Below are 22,305 nucleotides of genomic sequence, written 5' to 3'. Positions count from 1 at the left end.
TCTTAGGCAAGCTGGCAACCCGAAGGTTTCCCCCGCTCCTTCATGCACATACTGGACACGTTTTAACGGCTGCCTCTTGAAGGCGTAGAGAGACGCCTGCACATTTAATGACTTCTTGGCTAAGGTATAGAGACACTGCTTGTAGGCATGCACAGAAAACGCTTTATCCAGGTGTACCGCGTATCCTGCTGCAGTTTACTGCGCTCTGGAGCTCTCTATGTTGCGAAGAAGCATGAAAACTACGTAGAAGCCGTTTCCTATGTGGGGTGTCTGCGCTAGCACTTGCATGTGCTTCGAGGAGTACTACACAGACTGACACCCGCCCAGTACCGCCTCTAATAATGAGCAAACAGGCAGGCGAAACGCGAGGACTACTAGTCGCTGTTTCTACAATATATTAGCTTGTGGGATGAGTTTACTTGATGGTGCAAGATCGAATGCGTCTACCGGTACGCTTTGGCATGAAGCATTTGCTGTACGGCATGGCGCAATGCGCTTTTGGTCATCATCACAAGAGGTAGATAGCTTTGCGCTTCCCATACTTTCTCTACCACTACGTCATGCTGGAGCCTCATTGCACAGCTACGCAAAAGCGTCTAGGAAAACGTGCCGTGGAAAGCCGGACTAGGCCTGTTATCTCAAGAACCTAAAAGTGTGACGGGCATGATGCTCACTTTACATGCAATATGTGGCAACGCCAAGTGCGTTATTAAGAAACCAGGCACGGTTTGGTTTAGTGCAGACTCACGGTGGACGCGGGCGGAAAGTGTTGAGCAGCACACACTGAAAAACGCGTATTCCTTATATTCGGACTAAACCCTCTGGTGCTATACCAAAGAGGCCACAAAACAAAAAAGACTTTCGGCGGCGCGTGGCAGACAAAGATCCAAAGAAGCTGCCTGCTTACCGCTGCTGCATCACCACCAGTATACGAAAGTGGGTAATAATAGGCGCATTTAATCACGAGCACCTTCCCTCGCTGCCATCCACGAGCAGCAGCACATCCCCCCATCCAATGCCAACTGCCAGAACAAGCAAAGCACATGCACCTCCAGCTATAAATATGCATATAAATATGTATATAAATATATATATATATCTATTTATGGGGCGTTCATCTGTGGGACCCTCAAGGGCCCCCCCAAAGAGGAGGGGAGGGGGCCCTACCACCGCGCCAGATAGCTTGTTGCATCGCTGACACGAAGAGGCATCCGCGGACAGTGAAGGCCTCTTCAATCCAGCAGAAGATAAAAGCGCTCTCCCACAAGAACGCAGCATCTCTGCGCTTCCTCGACAGCGACCACTGAGAAGGAAACGCCTCCCTTAGTGCATATGGACGCCCCAAGCCGGCACACGAGGACTCACGAGCGGGGCATGCGTCGGAGTTTTTGCAGCCAGCTGCACCACATGGCCGGGGGAACGCGAAGATAACCATAAAGCGTTGAGCGTCAAGCGGGAAAGGAAAATTCGAGTCCGTTGCCTCTCTGAAGACTCGAAGGGCAGGAGTCTTCCACCCATAAACATGGTGTTAAGAATGAGAACCACCCTTCGCCATGACCAGCGAGCACTGCTGTTGAGTGCAGCTGCGGCCACGCCTCAGTGTAGACGCGCTCATGGTGATTGATATTTTCGGTAAAAATAACCGGGTGCGACCGCATTGCTGTGTGCATGCTGACCTCGGTTCTACCTGGCAAAAGCAGCAGCCCTCCAAGCACAGTGCTTTAAAATCCGTAGTTCGTAACCAGTCGCTTACGCTAAATCCACTCATCCCGCAACAACAACACGCCCCTGTAACACGTGTTGCCGAGGCAGAAGCGCAGCCCTCTCATTCGGCTCACAAGCCAGTGTATGTATCTATAAATGTATATGTATATGTATGTATATATGCATATGTATGTATATATATGTATATATGTAATGTATGTGTATGTATATGTATGCATCTATGGATGTATTTATGTATGTACGTGCAGGTGGCATGATTCCACAAAACACCACGGGCTTCCTTCCTTCTGCTTCGCTGCTTTTGCCCATGAGAGCCTGAGACCAAGGGAGCTTACGCACAACAGGCCTTTAGAAGAAGGCTGCCACACGTCCCCTACAGGTCGTCTTCACACATCCCCCGGTAAAGCTTTATGTCTCCTGCGCTTCAAAGGGGGAGCTGCTGCACATGGGCCGTGCAGCTGAGCCTCCGCTAACACCGCCTGAGGCGTCAGGTCTGCCACGACCGCTTTTTTAACTCCCTCCTTCTCGCGCAATTGCTGCAACTGCTGCTGTCCTTGCTGTTGCTGCAGCGGCTGCTGCGCTTCTTGTTGCACGAGCTGCTGCTGCTGTTGTTGCTCCGCCTCGACGGCGGAGGCCTCTCTTCCCTGCACTGCATGCTGCGTCGCGGCTGCTGAGAGGGCAAGTCCAGAGAAAGCAGCACGAGATCCTCCAGTCCCAGTCTCCGGTTGAAGATTCCCACCAACCTGTGCAAGTCGAGCGGCCGCTGCGAGAGCCCTCCCTTGCCCTTCCCGCATAAGGCGGCTCGCTTCCAAGCGGCACGCCTCTGCCCTTTTCTTCGCATGCAAAAAACCGTATTTAGCAGTCGCAAACGTCTTTTTGTGTTGCCTCCCATACTCACTCCACCTGGCCGTCCACTTCTGCCCGGATTTGTCATAAACAACGCCGCTAATAGTGCTGCGGTACAGCAGTTGAGCATTGGCAGGCGCAGAGACCACCGCTGCGGAACCCCCGAAGAGATCCTCTTCGGGAGTATTAACAGACTCCCCAACGGAGGAGTAACTGCCCCCACCCCCCGAGCCTGTACCGGCAGCCTCTGCTTCAGTTCCCAAGTGCTCTCCGGATCCCGTCGCTCCTTCAGGCAGTGCAGCAGCTGCAGACTGCCGCAGCAGAACCCCTGCATGCGCATGCTGCTGCTGTCCGCGTAGCCCCTTGAGGCTTGTTGCCGAGTCGGCGTCCGACAGCCGACAGCCCAGTGCACCTGGAGCTGCTCCCTCTTCGGGGGGGGGGGAGGGTAAGGAAGGCAGCAACTCGCGTTTCAGAGAGGCTGTTAACAGGCGGTCCCTGCTAACGGATGGACCCCCTACTGAACTATGCGGGAGAGTACCCTCCGATTTCCACGGAGCGCCTCCCCCTCCCCCCCGACTGACGTGCTGTGCGACCCCATTTCTGCTGCGCCTTCCCCCCGCAGTCGTCGCCATGACTGCGTCGTGGAGCTGCTTGGCTGGCGGCACCCCCCCCCCACTCTCCTCCGGCCCGTATCGCATCAAGTGATCTTGCAAGCTGCACAGCAAGGCTTGCGTCCCCACACCCTTGCCGCTGCTGCTGCCCTCGCACTCTTCCGCCAGCCGTCCTGTCTCGTGCAAAGACGCTGCGGAAGCCGCGGCAGCTGTCGATGCCTCGCGACCCCCCAAGCCTCCCGCTGGCGTGTAGCTGCCACTTTCCGGCAGGAGAGACATGAGGAAAGACACCAGAGTGGCCTTTCGCGTTGCAATATCCTCCTCCGCAGCGGCACTGCTCGATTCTTCTCGCAGAGCCCCCCTAGGCGCTCTGTCCTCCGTCGAAGCGCGACGATCCGAACAACACCCAGCAGCGGCACTCCCTCCAACACTCGCTGCCAGATCCTTCCGCTCACATGGCGAAGAAACGCCGCCCCCCCCCACTCTGCGGCAGCCGGGCAGCACACCAAAGCCCTCGGGAGTCTCCGACAAGGCTTGCAACAGCGTCGGCAAACTGCCCCCCCCCCCGAGGCTTTCCTTCTGCCGCAGCGGCCATGAAGGACGCGAGAAGGATGTGCTGCTGCCTGGTGTCTTCGCGACAGTCGCTAAGCCTGCAGCCCCTCCTCCCTCGACAAGGCTCCCCTCAGAAACGCCGTTCTGCGTGCACTCCGCCGTGTCGCCAGCCGCTGGAGCGTGCGCAATGTCTGTCGACGCCTCCTCGCTGCTGCTACAGAGAATTCCCGCAGACGGAGACGCGCTGCGGGAAAAGGAAGAAGAAGACTGCAACAAAAAAGGAGGCAACTCGAGGGAACCCAAGGCACGCAACAGCTGACTGCTGCTGCTGCTGCTGCTGCTGCTGCTGCTGCTAGCATCCGTAAGCTCCACGACGGCCTCCCCAGGTGATACAAACACGTCTTCCAGCATGTCCACACCTTTCTTCCCTGGAGGCACCAATTCTTGTGCCTTATGACCGCTCTGCTGAGGCTTCTGATGCTGCTGCTGAGGCTGACTTCTACTACTGGAGACTGCTCTGACAGCATCCTCAGATTCCTTAAGACGCGGGCAGGGCAGCGGGACGCTAAGCAGCATGCGTTGCTCCTGTTGCAACACACCTTCGCCTGTATCTGCAGGTTGCGCACATGGCACTGCTGCAGCAGATGTTTTGCAAGCTCGTTCACGAGGTGCATCGTCGGGAGGGGCAGGCGGCATCATCTCCGTATCATAAAGGCAGCTGGCGCTGGTGTATGCATCCCTTAGAGCAACAGTCAACGCCGAGTCTTCCAAAGCTTGATGGCTCCTCCTGCGGGCTGTCTTGATCGCATGCGACGAACTGCTGCTGTCAGCGGCAACAGCGTCGGGCATAGCCTCTGTACCAGCAGCATCCGCCGTGCGCGGAATCGCTCTTGCTCTTGCGCTTGCTGCGGCTGCCGCTGCGGATTCGGACGCCAAAAAACTCCAATCTATGGAGGATGCCAGACGCCTTAGAAAACAGCGCTGATCTAACAGCGCAGCGACGGAGACTGCAACTGCGTCATTCAGAGGCCGTGCGAGAGACTGCGAAAGCTTTGCGCTGCCTTCCAAGCTGGTTGGGGGGGTCGGTGATACCACGCTTGCTGCCGTCTCCGAAGGCGCTACCAGAGCGCTCCCTCCTTGCTCAGCGGCGGAGATTTCTGCGCCTTGCGTGCCCTTCCCCCCGAACAAGTCTCCTGAGACGCCTCGCCCACCTCCTTCTCCTTCACCTGCTGCTGCTGCTTGTTCTTCTGCAGAAGCAGAAGCACTGGCGAGACTTCCCTGCAGCAGCAGGAGCAGGGAAGTCTCGCCAAGCAGCGCCTCCGCATATGCAGCAGCCAGCTTGTCGCACACCGAATCCAGCATGGAAGCTGGGCAGTACGCCAAGAAGACTTGCAAGAGCAGCTTGAGGTTGTCTGTCTCGACTTCTGGGGGGGGCGAGGAGGCTGTAGCCGTGGTCGCCTTTCCCTCGCTTTCACAGTGCCCTTTCGCCTCGCGTGCGCGCAGCAGTCGGAGAAGAGGACGCCGCTGCTCCAGCACTTTGAGGAGCTCCTGCAAGTAGTTCGTGACGTAGGGTGCAACCTGCTGGAAAGAAGACGCAGCGAGCACTGTAAACTGATGGAAGGCAAACTGAGGGTTCCTCTGCTCGATCACGATTGCCGCAGTATTCGCGGCAGCAGCCAGCGCAGCGGCTATGGTTGCACTGTTGCTAATGCTGTTAGCTCTGCTAGTCCTTTCCCTGGAAAGCAAGGCAACTTGCGCAGCCTTTCGTGCGCGAGCCACCGCTGCAGCGACTCCCCGAGGCAGTGCGGAGCTTCCTGCTGGTCGCAACATCGCAACAACCCCCAAGATATCGGAGAGCAGCAGCTGCAAGGCGCGGAGGCAGTACGAGTCTTCCTCCCCTCCAGGAATCTTTTCCCTGCAATGTGCAGTTCTCGCCGCCCTTGCAGGTGCAGTCGTCGTGGAGGCTTCCGCAGTGTCGTGACAGCCTGCCGCGGCTACGTGGACGAAAGCTGCTGCTGCAGAAGGAGGAGGAAGCGTAGACGGAGTCGCGTTTGCCTTCAGCGAGGGGCAGGTGGGGGAGGCACAAAGGGCTTCGCTCGGGAAGCTGTCGACATCGCGGCTAGGAGCGCGTGCAGCGCAACTTCCGCCGATCGCCAGTGGTGGCTTGCATCCGTGAGCTCCCCCCGCAGCAACAGGAGCCTCCAGAGGCATTTCCATCATGGTGCTGTACGCTGCACAGGCATGCGGAGGAGGATGCGACTCAGGAATGGCGAGAGGTAGCCGCAACATGCGTTGTTCCTCGGCCAGGGGAAGCAGTAGCTGATGCTGCTGCTGCTGTTGTTGCTGCTGCTGCTGCTGTTGCTGCTGTTGTTGCTGCTTACGGAGAGACAGCGCAGGAGCAGCCGCTGCAGCCGCACAGTCGGCGACGTTCCGTGCGAAAACACAGGGTGCAGCGGCGGAAGGCTTCAACATGGCTCGAGAAGAATGTGCATGTGGCCTACTGCCGCAGCTGTGCCTTAGAGCCGCCCGACAGTCTGCCATGAGTTGACGTAGAGGACGTGCCTAGACCCCTAAATGTCGTGAAGCCGCTGTCATGAGGGCACCCTGAAAAAAACAAGACCTTGATTCGCCGCAGACTGCGGGGAAAACAGCAAAAACGGGCGGAAAAGGCGCTCTCAGTCTCGCCTCTCTCCCTCGCCTTCTATAGGGATATCTCTTTCTCTCTCTTGCTCCCGTGGTTGCACGTCCAGTCCGACGAGGCAGGCGGTTTGCCGGCAAGAAGAAGAATAAACAGAAACACGCGCAGTCGCTGAAGAACGCGTAGCTGTGAATGTATGTGTGTGTGTGTATGTATGTCCGTATATGTGTGTGGCTAGCTACAGTCTTTGGCTGATCAGCAACGCTTGTGGCGGTATCCCAGAGGCGCACATACAGAAACCCACGTATATAAATATATGCACGCACAAAGCGGGATATAAGGGAATGAGGGGGGGGGGGGGAAATGGGGAAGCAAGATGGTGAGAAAGAGGATGTAGGATCTTGTTCCTCTAGTCACTGGCACACAATGACGTACAGAGAGGTAGACAGAGAGAGAGCAAATGAGAAGGAGCATACACGTCCAGGGGAAGGGAGAGGGGCCCGAAGGAAACTGTTTGTTAGCCCCCACTGTTGCAGCCTCCTGCCCTCCAAGTATAGCGGGAAAGGCAGTGTGCCGGTGGCTACTCGGACGCTCTCTTTTTCTCTCTCTCTCTTTCTCTCTCTCTCTTTCTCTCTCTTTCTCTCTCTCTGAAAAGGTTGGTGTCTACAGCGCGGCTAGTTGAAGGCCCTCTGCCTCAAGGCGCAGGAACGAGGTGCTTGCACAGATGTGTCTTCACTGGAAAAGAAGCTGCAAGGAGGGCGGCAAGGACTTGTGAGGCGAGGAAGACACACCAGAAGAAGGCGCAGAAGGCAGTGGATTTGGGTGGCATATATACATACAGTGGAGGGTTGCTGCGTTTCGGAGGGTCGAGAATAGGTGAAAAGCAGCACAAATTAGAGGTTTTCTTCAGTCTTGAAGAGAATCAATGTCTCGCTCCGCTCTGCAGCGGCCGTCCCTCCACAGCAGTTGAAAGCGGTAAGCAGCCCGTGATGCCTGCCCTCCCTCTCAGCCTGGCGTGGCCTACGGGAAGCAGAGGGCGATGGAAACGCAGCCCACGGCAAAGAGTCTCCTCGAAAAGGAAGAAAAAGAGAATAAGAGTAACAAAGAAGGGAGCAAGCTCAGGCAGCGGAGATGTCGGTCTCTCTTTCTGCGATAGGTCATAGGCGGCGCCTCCTAGGGCCCGCTGCTGGCCCCACCACTGCCTTAGCCCGTGTGGAGTGGCGTGTGCTCTCGGAGTGGTACTTAATGCACATATCCCTGGTCTGCTCTTGCGGGTTTTTGCGGCTAATTTCAGAAGGCTGGGCGCTGAATGGCTGTAGTCGCCCTCTTGCCCGAAGAAGCATGGGGTGACGACCCTATAGAGAGGCGGGAGGGCCCCCCACCGTCCTTATAAGGGGGGCAGGTGAGTGCGCGTTTAGTCCGTCTCTGTTGACTTCCTCTTGCTTTATTTCGTTAAAAGAACACCTTGTACAACTTTGGGAGCCTTAACACGTCGCTTACACCGCATCCCAAGCAGGCGGCTCGAAAATTTGTCTCGTCGGTCCCGCCACCGGTTACCCTCTCTGCGACGCGGTGGTTACAGACTGGCAGGTTCTCCTGTCTGCGTAGACCCTCGCGGCACTCCTAACCTTTCGCTTACACATTTCTAGCTAGCTCCAAACTGTCGCTAGGGACCACGTTGAGCCGCCAATATTGCGTTAGCTGTCTCCCGGTGTGCGGTTGGGTTCAAGGGCGATCCGTTAGACAATGCTAACGGCCTATTAAGGGACTACCAACGCATGCGCACTGTAGGTTCGTCTGCGAAAACTCTTTGCGGCCACGGAAAGGGACACGCCGAGCCAGCTAGTTGTGGCTATTCAAGAATCCCGCTACGCAGCTGCCTCGTGCTTTTTCCCCTGGGGTCAGCAGGAGAGGGCTCCAGCCTCTCTCCTGCTGCACATTCGGGAGGGCAGTGACTTCAATAAGCCAGAATATTCTTTTTTGTATACGTGTAGGGACACTTAGTCTCTCCTACCCCAAAAGTGGCCTTTGCCCAAGAACTGCTCGATCAACCACGCGGCCTGGGGAATGGCTATCGCTAGGCCTAGGTGGTGGTAGCTTCCATGGCTCCAACCCGGGAAATCGCAAGCTACTACGTTCTTAATGTATGGTTGGGCTGCTTTTCTGTTTTTGTTGTCTCGGAGCAGCATTGGTGCCATTCCGTAACTTGGTCGACTGTGTGCCGATCCGCAACAGTCCCCGAATTGCGGGCGCGTGTGCAAATGCTCGGCGTGTCCCAAGGCTGCAGTTGCCTGTATCCCAAGATCCATTTCATTATTTATTCAAAATGAAATTGTGTAGGGTTATAGGTATACGTTAGGGGAAGCTATTGGAGGCAAAAGTAATGTTGGCAATTTTCACAAAGTTTTGCTTGTACTGGCCACCTTGGAGGCCCCTCATGGTGTCTGTGGAAGAAAAACTAAACGCCCTTCAAATCGCTAAGTCCGCACTTTACAGCTTCTTTTCAAACGCTATTCTGCCTAACTTGGGAACCCGTCATGCCTCGGCACGAAACGCAGGGGGTCACACTGGAGGAACCAACCCATATGCTGTTGCCATGTTCAAAAGTTTCCCTTTGTGCTCTAGCTCGGAATTAAAATAGTGCTAATGGGAAATAGTTTCTCCCTTTGCTGGGCATGCGTGGGATATAGCCTCTTGATGCGACCAAGCTGGCAGCTGTCAGTCCATCTGCGTTTCAGGTATACAGGGTACAATAAGGAGCGCACATGTCCTTGCAAAGGCTGTATGACATAGCTTCGTCACCAGGGATGTAAAGGCTTAGAAACTAGTATACTGGCGCAATTTTATGTATTTCTAGGAGCATCTATGGTTTTAGGTGTCAGTCCTGCCACCCCCTTCTATGCTGCTTCTTCCAGCCTTCAAGATGAGTAAGCATTGTCTACTAATTCAATCCTTCCGTAAAAAAAACTGCCTGCCCTTCCTAAGTGACTCTGCCACTTAAGGCGATTTTAAGTGCCTCATTTTCCACTCGACTAGACCTTTTGACGATAGGATCTGTGTCAATGTAAGACTCACCCCTTCGCAGCCTTTCACTCAAAAGCGGGCAAAGCCCCTACCCAGCCTTCGAGGGGCTCGGGCCGTCCGTTAGGGCCAAACTTGAAGGCTAAAAAAATTCGACACCTTTTTTCTCCTGTGTAGTTTTGCATCTTTTCAGCGAAGGGCAGACCAGCAGGTAACGGGTGCACAACGTGCCGCAGGAGGGGAAAACCGAAGTTCAGTTATTGGCATCGCCACAATGCGTATCCACTGGGGCACAACAAAAGAGAATGAACAAAAGGTGTGGGGCACCCATGAGTAAGCACTACGCAGAAGCTTCAATAACAGGGGGAAGACAAGCTGTAGGGTCAATCCCCTAGGCCCTGTCAGCAAACAAGTATTTCGAGTACTTCCACGTGTTTTTGGCATGGACAGTCCTTCTAACTGAAGCAGAAGCTCGAATCGGTGCTGCCCTCACAATAGGTGACGGACTCTTAACTCAATGAAAACGTTTTGTATATCTAAAGCTACTTTGGAGGCGCCGCTATGCCTCTTCCGTCCTTTGCACCTTAGTACCCTCCTCATCCTCCCTTGTTCCGTGTGCGCCGCCCCACTCCCTTCCTCCTAGTGTCGTTCACGCAGCAAGTGCTCCGGTTTGTGGAGCTCAGGAGAAAAGGTCCTCTACCCCAAACTAACAAACGTTCGCCGACGGGCTCGCTCAAACGGGTGCCCCCTCGTCTTGCGGCTAAATGCTGCCGCGCAACTTGCTTGCACCAAGAAGCAAACATCGCACTTTGGCGAGACCTAACGCAAACTCCAGGAGAAAGTCCGTCTCTTGAGTGCTGAGCGGGTGGTGCAGGAGGCATATTGCACAAAAGCGCCTCAAACAATGCCCCGCCAAAACCTTATTTTGCGCCTGCCTTGCGCTCGGTTTTCCGCTGGCGGGCCGGTGATGCATGCATGCAATGCCAGCCTTATAGGATATCCCGTAGTAGCCTGCCAGCAAACCAAGTTTTCCGCCTCTTTCGCAAGTGCTGACGACCGCCTACCCCCATTTCCCCTCCAATAAAGGCCCTCTACGGCAAGATTTTTCAACAGGAGCATGATGAGGCACCACCCGGCACGTCATCGATCGCGTCCTCCGCAGTCACTGCAATGGTGCTGCTGCTGATTGGCTGCGTGTTTGTTAGCAGCGAGGGCGTCGCGAGAATCTGAGAAGCATACAAAAACACCTCATCCCCCCCCGTCTGTCCACAATCGCACATGTGACACGCCACCACTCCTGAGATGCTTATCTACTCTTCTCCAGCATATGGTATATTCTCTGCATAAGGCGCTTCGAGAGCCGACAATAACAACGGATGCAAATAACAGGAACATGCTCTGGAGACAGTCCATTCGCCGGAGGCTGCTGCCTACACAATCGCCCTTCCCTGCCTACACTTGCTGCACTAAGCAGCCCTACACTTTTCAGCTTCAAGTTCAAACGCTAAACACTGGCCGCTCATTAGCAAGGCAACAGGCTACCGTAAGTACACACCTGCGTGACAAGCTCCTCGAATGCCTTCTGCACATTTGCGGAGGTCTTGGCGGAGGTCTCTACGAAGAGCGTGCCGAGCTGCGCTGCCAGCTGCCGGCCCTCTTCCGTCGAAACCACCCGAGTCTACATATATATTATGCACAGAAAAGACATATACACAGACCATTTAATATATGTATTCTCTGAATAGGTGCGTGCGGCTCGGGGTGATTTTAAACGGATCCTTGCATGCCAACTGCGGTCCTGCTCAAGCTTTAAACCAACATGCAAGGAAAAAGAGAACCGCTGCAGCCGACAGGAAGCCCATGAGCGCTGAGCGCCCAATCTCAAAGAATGAGGATTTTTCTGAAAGCGAGGCTTACCGTGTCAACCTTATTCGCAACGATCATCTTGATGCTGCCCGGGACCGTCCCGTGTCGTTCCGCCTCTTGCAGCCAGTGCGAGCAGTTTTCGAAGGTCTCCCTACACCCCACGTCGCTGCGATCCAGCCCATACCACAAGCATGCATGTGAGCTGCACTTAGCTAAAGGCCTTCGATGTACTGCTTTGGACGGTAAGATGCGGGCTGGTTGTGGGGTTGCGCGAGGAGGAGAAAGAGGGCCGGGCATTCGAATTCTAATACACGTCCACCAGCCACAGATGGGAAGCAAAGGAGGTAGCGAAATAGAGGAGAGCGAAATGCCCTTACTAGACAAGAATGATGCCCTGAGCCCCCCTATAGTAAGATGAGGTAAGGGTTCTGAAGCGTTCCTGTCCTGCCGTATCCCAAATCGCCAGCTTGAGTCGCACACCATCCACCACCAGGAATCTCACTCTGAAGTCCACCCCTAAATCAGCACACGATCACAGCGAGCGCCATGGGGCGTTGTCAACCATAGCAGGTGGAAGACAGCAAGCAAACGTTGCGACCTATGGTAAGGGAAGGATAGGAGTCAGCTCAGCACAGCCAACGTCACGACCGTCCTCTAGCAAGCAGACGGGCTGGCGCCAGTCAGTTATGCAGCTGGAGAAGGCATGTGCACTCCATATAAGCAGGCTTTTTTCGTGCAGCTGCAAGCGAGAGCTCCTGGACCCGGCATGGTTCTGCTTGTCTACGCCCTCGTTTGCGGTGTCCAGTCCCTCACCGATGGTGGAGAGCTGTTGCTCATCATACTTATCCTCAGCGAAGCGCAACAAAAGAGAGCTCTTCCCTACGCCGCTGTCTCCTATCAGGAGGAGCTTCAGCAGGTGGTCGTACACCCCAGCTGCCCCAGCGGCAGCCATTGGTGATCACCACGGAGTGTACCGGGCTTTATGCAGAACTCTGACTCTAAAAAGAAGCAATGAAATGACCTGTAGGATGGACCTATGGCGAAACTAAGAGACAAAGGCGCCTGATCCACAGAAAAAACTGCCGGGCATCGACATGAAGGCCACAGGCGCAGCACGCCGCCTTGAGGAGGGGCGGTGATGCGGTCAGAAAGCAGGGAGAAAGAGACAGCTAAACGGGCTCCGTTCTGTGTATCAAGTGCCCTGAGGGTAGAAGGGCGCTTGATAGAAGCAGACGAGGGCGCAGCTTCAGATGAAGGAGTCTTCGTTCTTGGCTGGTTGCAACCAGCCTGCGCCTGTGTAGATCTGCCCGCTGCAGGGCAGAAAACAGCAGAGGGGTAACGGTGATGGCACAAGGTTCAGACTGCTGTTGACTGCCTGGTGGCTCGAAGATGGAATGCAAAATGCCGCGCGGCCGACCCCTCCACGACTAGCTGAACGGCTGCAATTTCAAAAAGTCTCCATTTCCCGGAACACACACACCCCACTAGTTTGAAGCTACAGGGCTAGCTTTCCTTTAATGAGAGACAGCTATAGTCAGGGCCGTGATGATTGCCGTTGGAATTGCTCGAGTCGATTGGCAGTCGACGGACCGGTGCGTGAAAAGAGAGGGAAGGTAAGCAGAGTGCGGCGGCTGGCCAGAAGATAATCAGAATTAGAATGGGAAGGATCGCATTAGGCCATTCTGTATGAAAGCATATCCGTGCACATTTGGTGCTTAGCGCTGTTCAACAGCCCGTAACCACCCATTTGGACATACAGCCCCAAAAAGGTGATTGTCGCCACGAGGGATGAGGGAAGCAGCAGCATTCTTGACGTACACCCGCTGCAGCTGCTTGTGAAGCATTTTTTAATTCTGCTCCACAAGCTGTTTTAGTGTCTTATGAAGACCCTAATCTTTTCAAGACGGTTTCTTCTCCCGCTTCTCCCGCAAAGCCCCACGGGGGGTATGTCGCAGGAATTTGCCTCTTCGCGCCCGATTGTTACGGTCCTAAGAGGCAATAACTGACTGCATCTAAACGCAAAAACAGGGGGCGTTCAGCGGGAGGCTGTGGTAGATCGGACACACCCAGCAGCCCGTTCTTCCACCTCTCACCTGTCCCGGCAGGCACTCCAGAATAACGCTGTCTCGAGGATTGCTGCATGATCGATCGAACTTTCATTTGATCGCTTTCTAAGGCTTCCAACGTGCTCAACTGTCCAGCAACTCCCCTGCCAAGCGGCAGACAACTATTGTGAAAGCCACGAACTAGTCAAGGGCACTGAAGATGTCGGGTTCTTCATCATGCGGTTCCTGCGGCTTTGTGCGTAGCACAGCGCGATACCTCTCGCATCGCTTGGGACGCCTGTATGACTCCTTCTATAACTCCCAGAGCAGCACCAAGTTTGTGATGTGCTTTGCCTTTCCCGCTGCAATATTCTCTGTTCGCTATCGAACTGACACGAAACTGGCGTAAGGCAAACACGATTTCCGCCGATGCTGCCATACCCCGGTGCTTTGCTGTGCTCCGAAATAATGTACGATCTAGGGCTCTTGAGCTATTGCCTCGTGAGCTGCAGGCGTGGAGGTCGCTCGCGATTTGCACTTTCGGATGCGCTAGCTGCGGCTGCTTCCGGTGCCCTGCATGACTGTTGAGTGCTGCTCTCCGTTTGTGTTATCTTCAGCTACCATGTTTTCATCGCAGAGCCATCTTTGTATCCAGATCTTTCGCACAAGTGGGTCGGCAAGACCTGGGAAAACGGGCGAAAGTACTACCTGCCAGATCACGCAACAGTGAAGGATCTAAAGGAGCTGGTTTACTCTGAGCAGAAGCCGCTTGAGATGAAGCAGAAAGAATTAGAGGAGGCAGCGGAGGCGGCAAAGAATACGGATCTCAAAAACCCCGAGTACCATGACCCCTCGCAGCTGCTTGCTGGTTGTCGGGGCCGTATGTTCGAAGATAGCGACAACCTGGCTCTGGCTGTTAAGGCTTTCTGTCGCAGAGATCCCAAAATCCTCATCTGGAAGGACTGAACATAGGCAAGCCAACTCAAATAGGGGCTACCGAGAGCATCGGCAGACGCGCATGCTCGCGGATACAGGCGTTCATGGCCATAGGGAAGCTTATGCTCCGCGAAGCGGCACTCGCGGGCCTATATGGACTGTATTCTCGGCGTTAAACCTGTCAGCGCTTCTTCTGCCCAGCCTCCCCTCAGAGACGGGAAGCCGTCTTGCTGAGGGTGTTCCTGCGGCTGTGCGGCACCTCCTACTCTATTTCAAGGCCTGTACGGGGTATGCTGTGGCGCTCTCAATAGTTGCACAGTCGCCGGAGTGCAGCAAAGCGAGGCCTACTTCGGAGAACTGTAAAGCTTCAGACAACTGCCGCTGCAACATCCGTCTACTGGCAAACAAGCAGATTGCCCCAGCGCGGGACATACTCGTAGCAGTTTTAGTACAGGCGTCTTCTGAATCCTTTTGATTCGGTTTTTAAGCGATCCACCTTAGAGCTTGTTAAGAGCACGGCCCAAAAGCACGCAAAGCGGAGAGCTGCGACACAGCGGTTAATGCCTGTGTACTCAGAGCGATCTTGAGGCAATATAAGGGGTGTCAGGCGTAGGAACACTTAAATAGTTCTCAATAGACCAAATGTGCCGTACAAAGAGCATGGAGGCGTAAATTGGCTGCTCACCACCGACTGGATTGGGCGATTGTGCAGTGGTGCGAAGGCTGTAGTGGGCTAAGCTACGCCTATGCGCATTCCACTCTCCTAGCTGTAGTTAGTCATGCATTAAGGAAATCATAGACTGGCGTGGCTGTTGGTCTATCTTATGTACTGCAAAGTTCTACTAGAGCGATGCACGCACACGTAGTGTTGAGTGTGTTTGTGTGTACCAGATGCTCTGCTCAATTACCTAAAAGTGCTCGGAATGCCCAGAGCGTGAAGCTACGTCGATACTGTACTTATCCCCTCATGTCGTGAGCTCTGATGGAAGCGGGCAAGGGAAGTAGGAAGCTCTCTTGAGGAACACTCGATGACCACCACTTTCTTGTGTACTGAGTAGTGTTAAGTGCCTCCGAAAAATCATAAAGTTGACTTCGCAGAAGGCGACAGTGAAAAGAATTTCTTCGCACATTGAGGGGCATAATTTGGTGTCCTGTATTTTTCGCGCTTGAACCATGAGCACGCGTGGACTACGGAAAAGATGCGCAATGGGTTACTCAACGCCACAAGCACAGAGGGACCGTGCAAAAAACGTGCATCCACGTGGGCTCGATGGGCACAATAATTACCATATAACAGCAAAAGCTTTCCATTCCATACCTGGGGGTCTTGCGGGAGAACAATGCACAGGTGCTCTGCCACGACTCACGGAAATTAAGTCCCCAGAATATGGATTAGGAAAAGACATCATGCAGAAAGCTTCTCATCATCTCTGATATTTTACGTGTACCTTCTTAAAAATAAGGTTAAAATACTTTAATTCTTGCTTTTCATCCGGAGATCACGAGTGGTCTCCGGTACTAACTGCGCGAGCGCTGGGAATAATTGTCGGTCCAGCTTGAGGCTCTGCTCGTGATCCCCCATGATATATGTTATTTTTATGTGCATAATGCACACAAACGACGAGAAATTTAATCATACACAAATGTTTGTTCAATTCGAGTCTCCTTGCAAATGGTGTTCCGGCTAGCCATCGATTGCCCCTAGATGACCCACTGCAGCACACCAGCTGCCTCGCCCCTATTTCCACAAATAGTAATTCTTCATGAACCTTCTATGCACAATAGCACTTCAGAACCTTGAAGGTATTTATCACCGATAGAAACTCTCCCTTTGTAAGCAGCTGCTTTCAGTTTCCCGGACAGTAACCCGGTTCCAATCTTCCTACGTGGACGGATGTCATGCCTAGAGTCTATAAAAATGGCAACTCCCGGCGAGATTTTCTGAGAGCCACAACTGCCTCCTGTGCGTAAATAAAATCTAAGTAAATGTTATTTAGCTTTCTAATTGGCGCTTTCTGCCCAATTCCTCACCGTACTAAAGGAGCCTGTGGGGAGAGAAGTAACCTCCTCCGCCTCTATTCCGCTTGCAATTTCTACCTCCTCTGACCCCTTTGCCTCACTACTCTGTTATTTTCCACGGATCTGCATGGTACTGTCCCCTGAAACCACGGGGGCCATGCGAATGCTCACGTCACCCGCGTAGACAAGCCACAAAACCAGGCCACTGGCTTCCGGCTACCTGAGGACGGGCCCTTGCGTGCGGCAGCATATCTTCCTCTGCGCTTGCCTTCTCTCTTTGGCTCATCTTCTATCCTGATTCTGTTTCTCATCTCTTACCTCCCTTCATTTCGGCCCTTACTAGGCTCAACTCCTCTTCCTTGAGACGCCCATTGGCCACGCGGTGATGAGCACAAGCCAGCAGTAACAGCAATGAGGGCTCTACGCGCAGAGTCTTCCACTCGTTGCTTTTTGTATTATTATTGAGGCCCTTTTAGCGCTGTCTTTGTTCAGGCCGCTTATTAAATTGCAGTTCTTCTCTTTTCCTCCCACTTCGTTTCGCCTAGCAGCCTCAAGGATATGCACTGGTTGTTTGCCATGACACGCAGGATGCCACACGGTGGCAACAACCCGCTACGCTTGCATGTTTTCCTTCTGGTATGCAGTGCCGCTTTTTTGCACCATGCCATTTCGGGGCACTGCATCAGCCTCTCATCAGCGCTTCCTGCTGCGATTCCTGCAGCAGCAACAGACAAATCCGTCTTGAACGGGAGGGATGCTGCTTTGACAGCCGGAGAAATCTCGATCCTCCTCCCAAATGAAACTGTACCTCATGCGGGGGTTCCAGGAAGCCCTGGCTTTCTTCATGTCTCCTCTAAGGATGCCAACATTTTGCGCCACTTGCAGCTTCAAGAAAGCGCCGCACTTCATGCGTCAGACCCGCCACAGCAGACTGCTGCCCAGTTAACTCAGGGTGTCTATCCAACGACTGAACCAGCCGCACATGCGCCCGGTGCTTCTACTACGGCAGTAGCCGGGGCTGGGTTTCCAGCTGCAAGTGCTCAATTGCCTGCAGCGTCTCTTGCGGCTCCTATAAGCCCTGATATGCCTGCAACATTTGCAGCGCCAGCAGGAACGGCATCTGTAGCTCCAGCACCTGCTTCTGCGAATACGTCATCACCCGCTGTATCAGCAGCCCCCACTCCAGCAACAACTGCAGCAGTTGCACCTGCACCGACTCCAGCAGGAACCCCACCAGCAGCAGTACCAACGGTAGCTACACCTCCAGCTGTACCACCAGGCGTTGCAGCAGCACCCATTCCAACAACTCCAGCTTCAACAGCAGTAGCACCAGCTGGAGCAGTAGTTGGTGGTACTGCAACAACAGCATCACCACCAACTACAGCAGCAACAGTACCATCAGCAGCAACAGTACCAACAGCAACAGTATCATCATCAGCAGCAGCACCAACAGCAGCAGCACCAACAGCAGCCGCAGTACCAACGGCAGCAGCACCATCATCAGCAACAGTACCAACAGCAGCAGCACCAACAACAGCAGCAGTACCAACAGCAGCAGCACCAACAACAGCATCAGCAGCACCATCGACTGCAGCGACACAAGGAGATGCTGTTGCATCGTCTGGCGGGGTAGCGTCGAGTGGAACCTCATCTGAGGAGGTGGGGAGTGGTTCGCGAGCGAAACTGTCTCAGCTGCTGGCGCACACGCCTATGGACGGAGCAGAAAGCCGCGGTGCTGCATCTCCCGCAGCGGAGGGGTCTTTGCCTGCTACGGCGTCCACTGGCGAAGGTTTGGCGGATAGTGTGTCTATTCCTCTTGACGAAGAATTAGCGCAGGATCTGGGAGCGCCTCTTGCTGCGGCTGCTAGCACGCCAGTAGGCACGCTGGTGCGTCTGCAGGGAAGAGCTGGTTGGCGAGAGGATGCACAACGCCTAATGAGGTTCCGCCGCCACTTCATTTCTTGAGTCTCTCAAATTATCCTGGAGCGTTATTGCTGCCATCCTCGTTCTTTAGTGTAGTACCGAATAAGGTGCTGTAGAAGCAGTGTCTCCTCTTTCCTCGGTGCAGTTGCTGTCGCGCACACGCGCCCTCGTCCTCCTGTACATACAGCAGCTGCTTTTTGTTGGGAGGCAGCCTGACATGTGGCTGTCTTCGGAATGTTGTTTGAAGGGGGTCATGGTGGGAAAGGGGGAAAGGGGGTAGTTTCTCAAGCTGCGTAAGGTTTCACAAGACCGTGAGTTGCAGACTTGCATGCCACTGTACGAGAGGCATGGTGTGTTGCTGCTCAGGATACCCGGTCGTGCTTCAATCACTGCTCGTGCACTCCGGTGATCGTTGTTTCCTCTCTCCTCTTCGCCGTTTGCTGCTTTAGCGTCGTGGTCACTGCTATCCTCATGGGAAATCTCTTTTCGAAGGTGAGCCTGTTTGGGTTCGGCGATTTTTTTCCCCTCCCTATCATGCCGCGCAGCCGGAAGTAGTGTAGTGCACTACACCGTACGGTGGTGTTGAGACGTGCCAGAGTTTACATTCACATAGCGCATATTCCTCTGCTTTCCGTCCTTCATCTCTTGGTGACCTGGTTGCCTAGCGAGCAAGCAGGCGGGTAAAAGGCGCAAGGAAGAGGCATAGAGGGGCATCTTGTTCTCAGCACACTTGGAAAGGGAAGAGCTTCTACTTACAATCCAATGCTCTTCTTGCCCTTCCATTTGCCGCGGGGGGGCTCTCATCTGCTGCCGGCCACTTCCTGTCGAGTTCCCTGGTACACAGAGTAGCAGCCATTGCGCATTCAACTTGTGTGCTCCTCCTGTATGGCCAATCTTCAGGGGTTTGTCTCATCGGCGTTCTTCTATGGTGGGGGCTACGCGCTGCTCGCGGCTTCGCTCTTTGGTACGTTCTTTAGTTTCACCCTTCACGCCGGGCGGAGGGGGGCCTTGGGGCATTCTAAGGGGTATATGTATATATATACATGTGCACATACATACCCGCATTTCACTGCTGAAAGCACACCTGGCCGCGGAATTTCGCTGAGGATTTGCTTGTTGATTAGTTGTTTTAGTAGGTGGATCTAGGCGTTACTCTGTAGAGCAAGGGCGAGCAAATGAGGCGCAGTATCGACCGACAGGGCCCTTTCATGCCACAGTATGCAGACAGGGCTGGTGTTTTGAACGCCAGTATCAGCTTTAGTCTGCTCTTTTTGGACCCTGGCACTTCGATTGCGCTTTTTGTGTCTGTGATGACTGATTCCCTCCTGTTTTGTGCAGGTCTCGCCGTAGGGTCCACCTGCGGCGGAGCTGTTGCACGTTGCTGGCCGGCAGCTCTGAGCTTCGGGGGAGGAACGCTTGCGTTTGCATGTGGAATTGTTCTCCTGGGGAGACGGGGTGCCTGGCTGGGAGCCATTGGAGGCGTCACTACGGGGGGCTCTATTGCAGGCCTTGTAAATCCCAGTGCCTTCCCGATTAGCTGTGAGTCTCTCTCAAAGGTCCCTCGTTTGCGGCTCTCGAACGCCCAAGTTCTCGCTTCTAGAGTGTGCCGCGCAGAGCTGGTCCTAGGGTGGAAGCCTCTAGACGCACGTCTGCTCGCATTTCCCCCGAGCGACTGTTGGAAGCGTTCGCGTTTACTGCATAGAACGTGGCCTAAACCATCTAAGGCCTTTAGGGCGCCTGCCCCAGGGGCGACACTTGATGTGCTTGCAGAGCGTATGGGTCTTGGCCTCCATACCGCTGCGAGTTGGATGTTTTGCTTCGTTGCACCGCTTCTGTAGGTTTCGAACAGCCTAGTGCGAGCTGCGTCTTGCAGATTTCGGTGTCGCTGTTATGTGCCGTGTTCGCTGCAGTGGGGTGCGTGATGGGCTTGCTCCTCGGTATTGTGATCGGCTTCGCCCCAATCTTCCGTGACCTCAAGATGAACAGCCGCTACATACGACACGGCCTCCAAAAGTACGTCTGAGAGCCGCTTCGTGTCATTGCCGAACCCGAAATTTCGGCGGCCGTTGGTCTCGATGCAAGCGCTCTCCCGCATGCTTGCTGGCTGTGACCTGTTGGGAAGGCTCTTCTGTCTCTTGCTTGCCACAAGCCCTGGGTGCTGCCTGGACTCTCTGCAGGAAGGTCCTGTCTGTCGGGCATCCTTTGGTGAGGACTGAGAGAACTTTGCAAACTGCTACCCTTGCGTGTACTTGTTGTTGCAGTCCTGATGGCTCTAGTGCTTCCTCAAGGGCATCCCTGCAAGACGCGGCGAAGCCTTCTGAGACCTTGGCTGGCCCAAGAGCCCAAAAAATGACTCCCGGCATTGCAGCTTCCCGTTCAGCCTCAAGCCTCAAGCTGAGGAGTTCCCCCAGCAGATCCATGGACAGCAGGGCAACCACCGGCTCCCGTGCCAGCGGCTTGCACGAAGGCCCCATTGTGGACAGTGTACCGTCTCCCACGCTGTCCGCTGGTACTCCTGAAGCAGCGAGCAAGGACTAAGCATTTGGAGAGGATTCACAGCTTGGAAACCTGGGAAAGTTCGACTATTCAGGAGCAGCGCAGACATACGAGGCACAGCAGACAGACAGACCCAGTGTGGCCATCTAACCCCTTACTCCTTCTCCTCGACGCCCCATCCCGCAGCGCAGTTATTAGCTACCGGTGGCATGCCATGGGCGCCTCACTGCCTCTCTGGTTTCTTTCCTTCTGGCATAGGGGTGGCTGCGAGTGGTTCTGCAGATTCGAATGGGCAATGAAGACGGCTGCTGCTTTGTTCTCGGGCAGGCGGTTCTTCCCTAGCCACTGTATGTGCATATGGCAATGAGAATTGTGGTGCTTGCACTGCCGAGCGGTCAAGCCTATGTTGACGGTGTCGAGGGTCGCTCGGTCTGCAGCACTTTTTTCTTGGCACAAGAGACAGGGGTTCTAGCACTCCCCGATAGAGATTGTAAGAAATTGGGATGCCTCCCATGGAGTCGAGCTTAGTTGTAATCATTTGGCCAAAATTCCCTCGTGGCACCAGCTGCTACAGCCCGCATGAAGGGGGAAGGAATATCGACTTCCCACTTTACTTTGCCACAATTGAGGGCCACGTCGCCACTGGCATTTTGCCGTGTGCAAATTAGATGCACATATCCGTATTACACGGTGTGCCTGCAGTCTTTTGACCTTCGGAGCCCTTGTTTTGGGCAGAACTGCGTGTCTCTACTGCACCTCAATTCGTGTAGACTTAATTTCTACAGCTTCCTACTTGATACAGGCGTCCGTTCCCTGCTAGTTGGGCGGTAAGTCGCGGGCGAGGGCTTTGCTTGCTTTGCTGAAAGCAGTGACCAATTTATTCGGGGTCCACGCGTAGTGTGCGCGGTTGGGTTATACACAAGCCATCCCTTACGCCTAGCCTCGTCGCTCTCACCTAAGGAAGCTCCTGAAGAGGCATATGGTTTTATCGCTTCCCCCATGAACTTTCAGCTCCTCTGGCGAGTCAGTAGAACGGCTGCACACGAAGTCACCCGCAGGGGGCAGCACTTGAGTATCAAGGATGAAGTGACTCGTGGCGGCGTTCGCTGCTGGGCTTTGTTGGCTCCAGGAGGGGCTGGCTCCCTACTGCTTACTTGTGTGAAAACTGCTTACCCCCGGCAGGGTAAAGGGAAACCAGCCACTGTCCAGACAACGTACTAAGGAGACAGATCCGCAGGCATCAGGCTAAAAATGGTCCATAGGAGTGCGAACCAGGCATATAGGGACATCTTTGACTGCAGCTACACTCTAAAGGGAGTACTTCAAATTCGTCAGTGCTGCTATTTCCAAGCTGCTGCCTCTGGCACTTCAGCAGTCCTCTTACACGGAGGACCCTCCTTGTATTCTTCGCAGCAACGTTGCTGTTTTCATCGTCTCGCTCGCCTCACTTCACTCTGGACTCTATCCAAACTTGATATAAAGTTATTGGAGGGCTTTCTCAAAGGACCACTGTCTTCCCCTGCCGGCGCCTTCTAGAGCAGGAGCCACTATGGTGCGCGTGTCGCCACCCTCTGAGCACTCCGACCCTTCATAGCCAGTTACACAGAGCACCCAACGCATAGGCACA

The 22,305-nt window shown here is 54.4% G+C and overlaps 3 protein-coding genes across 3 annotated transcripts; 1 reads left to right on the top strand and 2 right to left on the bottom strand.

Annotated features, from left to right (window-relative positions):
* Nucleotides 1-2,133: 2,133 nt before the first annotated feature.
* Nucleotides 2,134-6,275, bottom strand: LOC34618766 (hornerin). The gene is made up of 5 exons (XM_026337447.1): nt 6,079-6,275; nt 4,961-5,007; nt 2,949-4,162; nt 2,329-2,882; nt 2,134-2,218 (listed from the first exon to the last, which is right to left on the bottom strand). The coding sequence occupies exons 1-5, from the start codon at nt 6,273-6,275 to the stop codon at nt 2,134-2,136; spliced, it is 2,097 nt and encodes a 698-aa protein (XP_026193232.1).
* A 4,258-nt stretch (nt 6,276-10,533) lies between these two features.
* LOC34623487 (ras-related protein Rab-18) lies at nt 10,534-12,211 on the bottom strand. Its single transcript, XM_026337357.1, has 5 exons — nt 12,073-12,211; nt 11,637-11,775; nt 11,311-11,425; nt 10,936-11,071; nt 10,534-10,640 (listed from the first exon to the last, which is right to left on the bottom strand). The coding sequence occupies exons 1-5, from the start codon at nt 12,209-12,211 to the stop codon at nt 10,534-10,536; spliced, it is 636 nt and encodes a 211-aa protein (XP_026193142.1).
* A 1,313-nt stretch (nt 12,212-13,524) lies between these two features.
* On the top strand, nt 13,525-14,270 carry LOC34623488. Its single transcript, XM_026337915.1, has 2 exons — nt 13,525-13,709; nt 13,922-14,270. The coding sequence occupies exons 1-2, from the start codon at nt 13,525-13,527 to the stop codon at nt 14,268-14,270; spliced, it is 534 nt and encodes a 177-aa protein (XP_026193700.1).
* The last annotated feature ends 8,035 nt before the right edge of the window (nt 14,271-22,305 follow it).

Source organism: Cyclospora cayetanensis, unplaced genomic scaffold, assembly GCF_002999335.1.
Source record: "Cyclospora cayetanensis isolate NF1_C8 unplaced genomic scaffold, CcayRef3 CcayRef3_contig_1, whole genome shotgun sequence".
Taxonomy (NCBI): domain Eukaryota; phylum Apicomplexa; class Conoidasida; order Eucoccidiorida; family Eimeriidae; genus Cyclospora; species Cyclospora cayetanensis.
The sequence above is the reverse complement of the archived record's forward strand: the minus strand, read 5'-3'. Positions and strand labels throughout refer to the sequence as shown.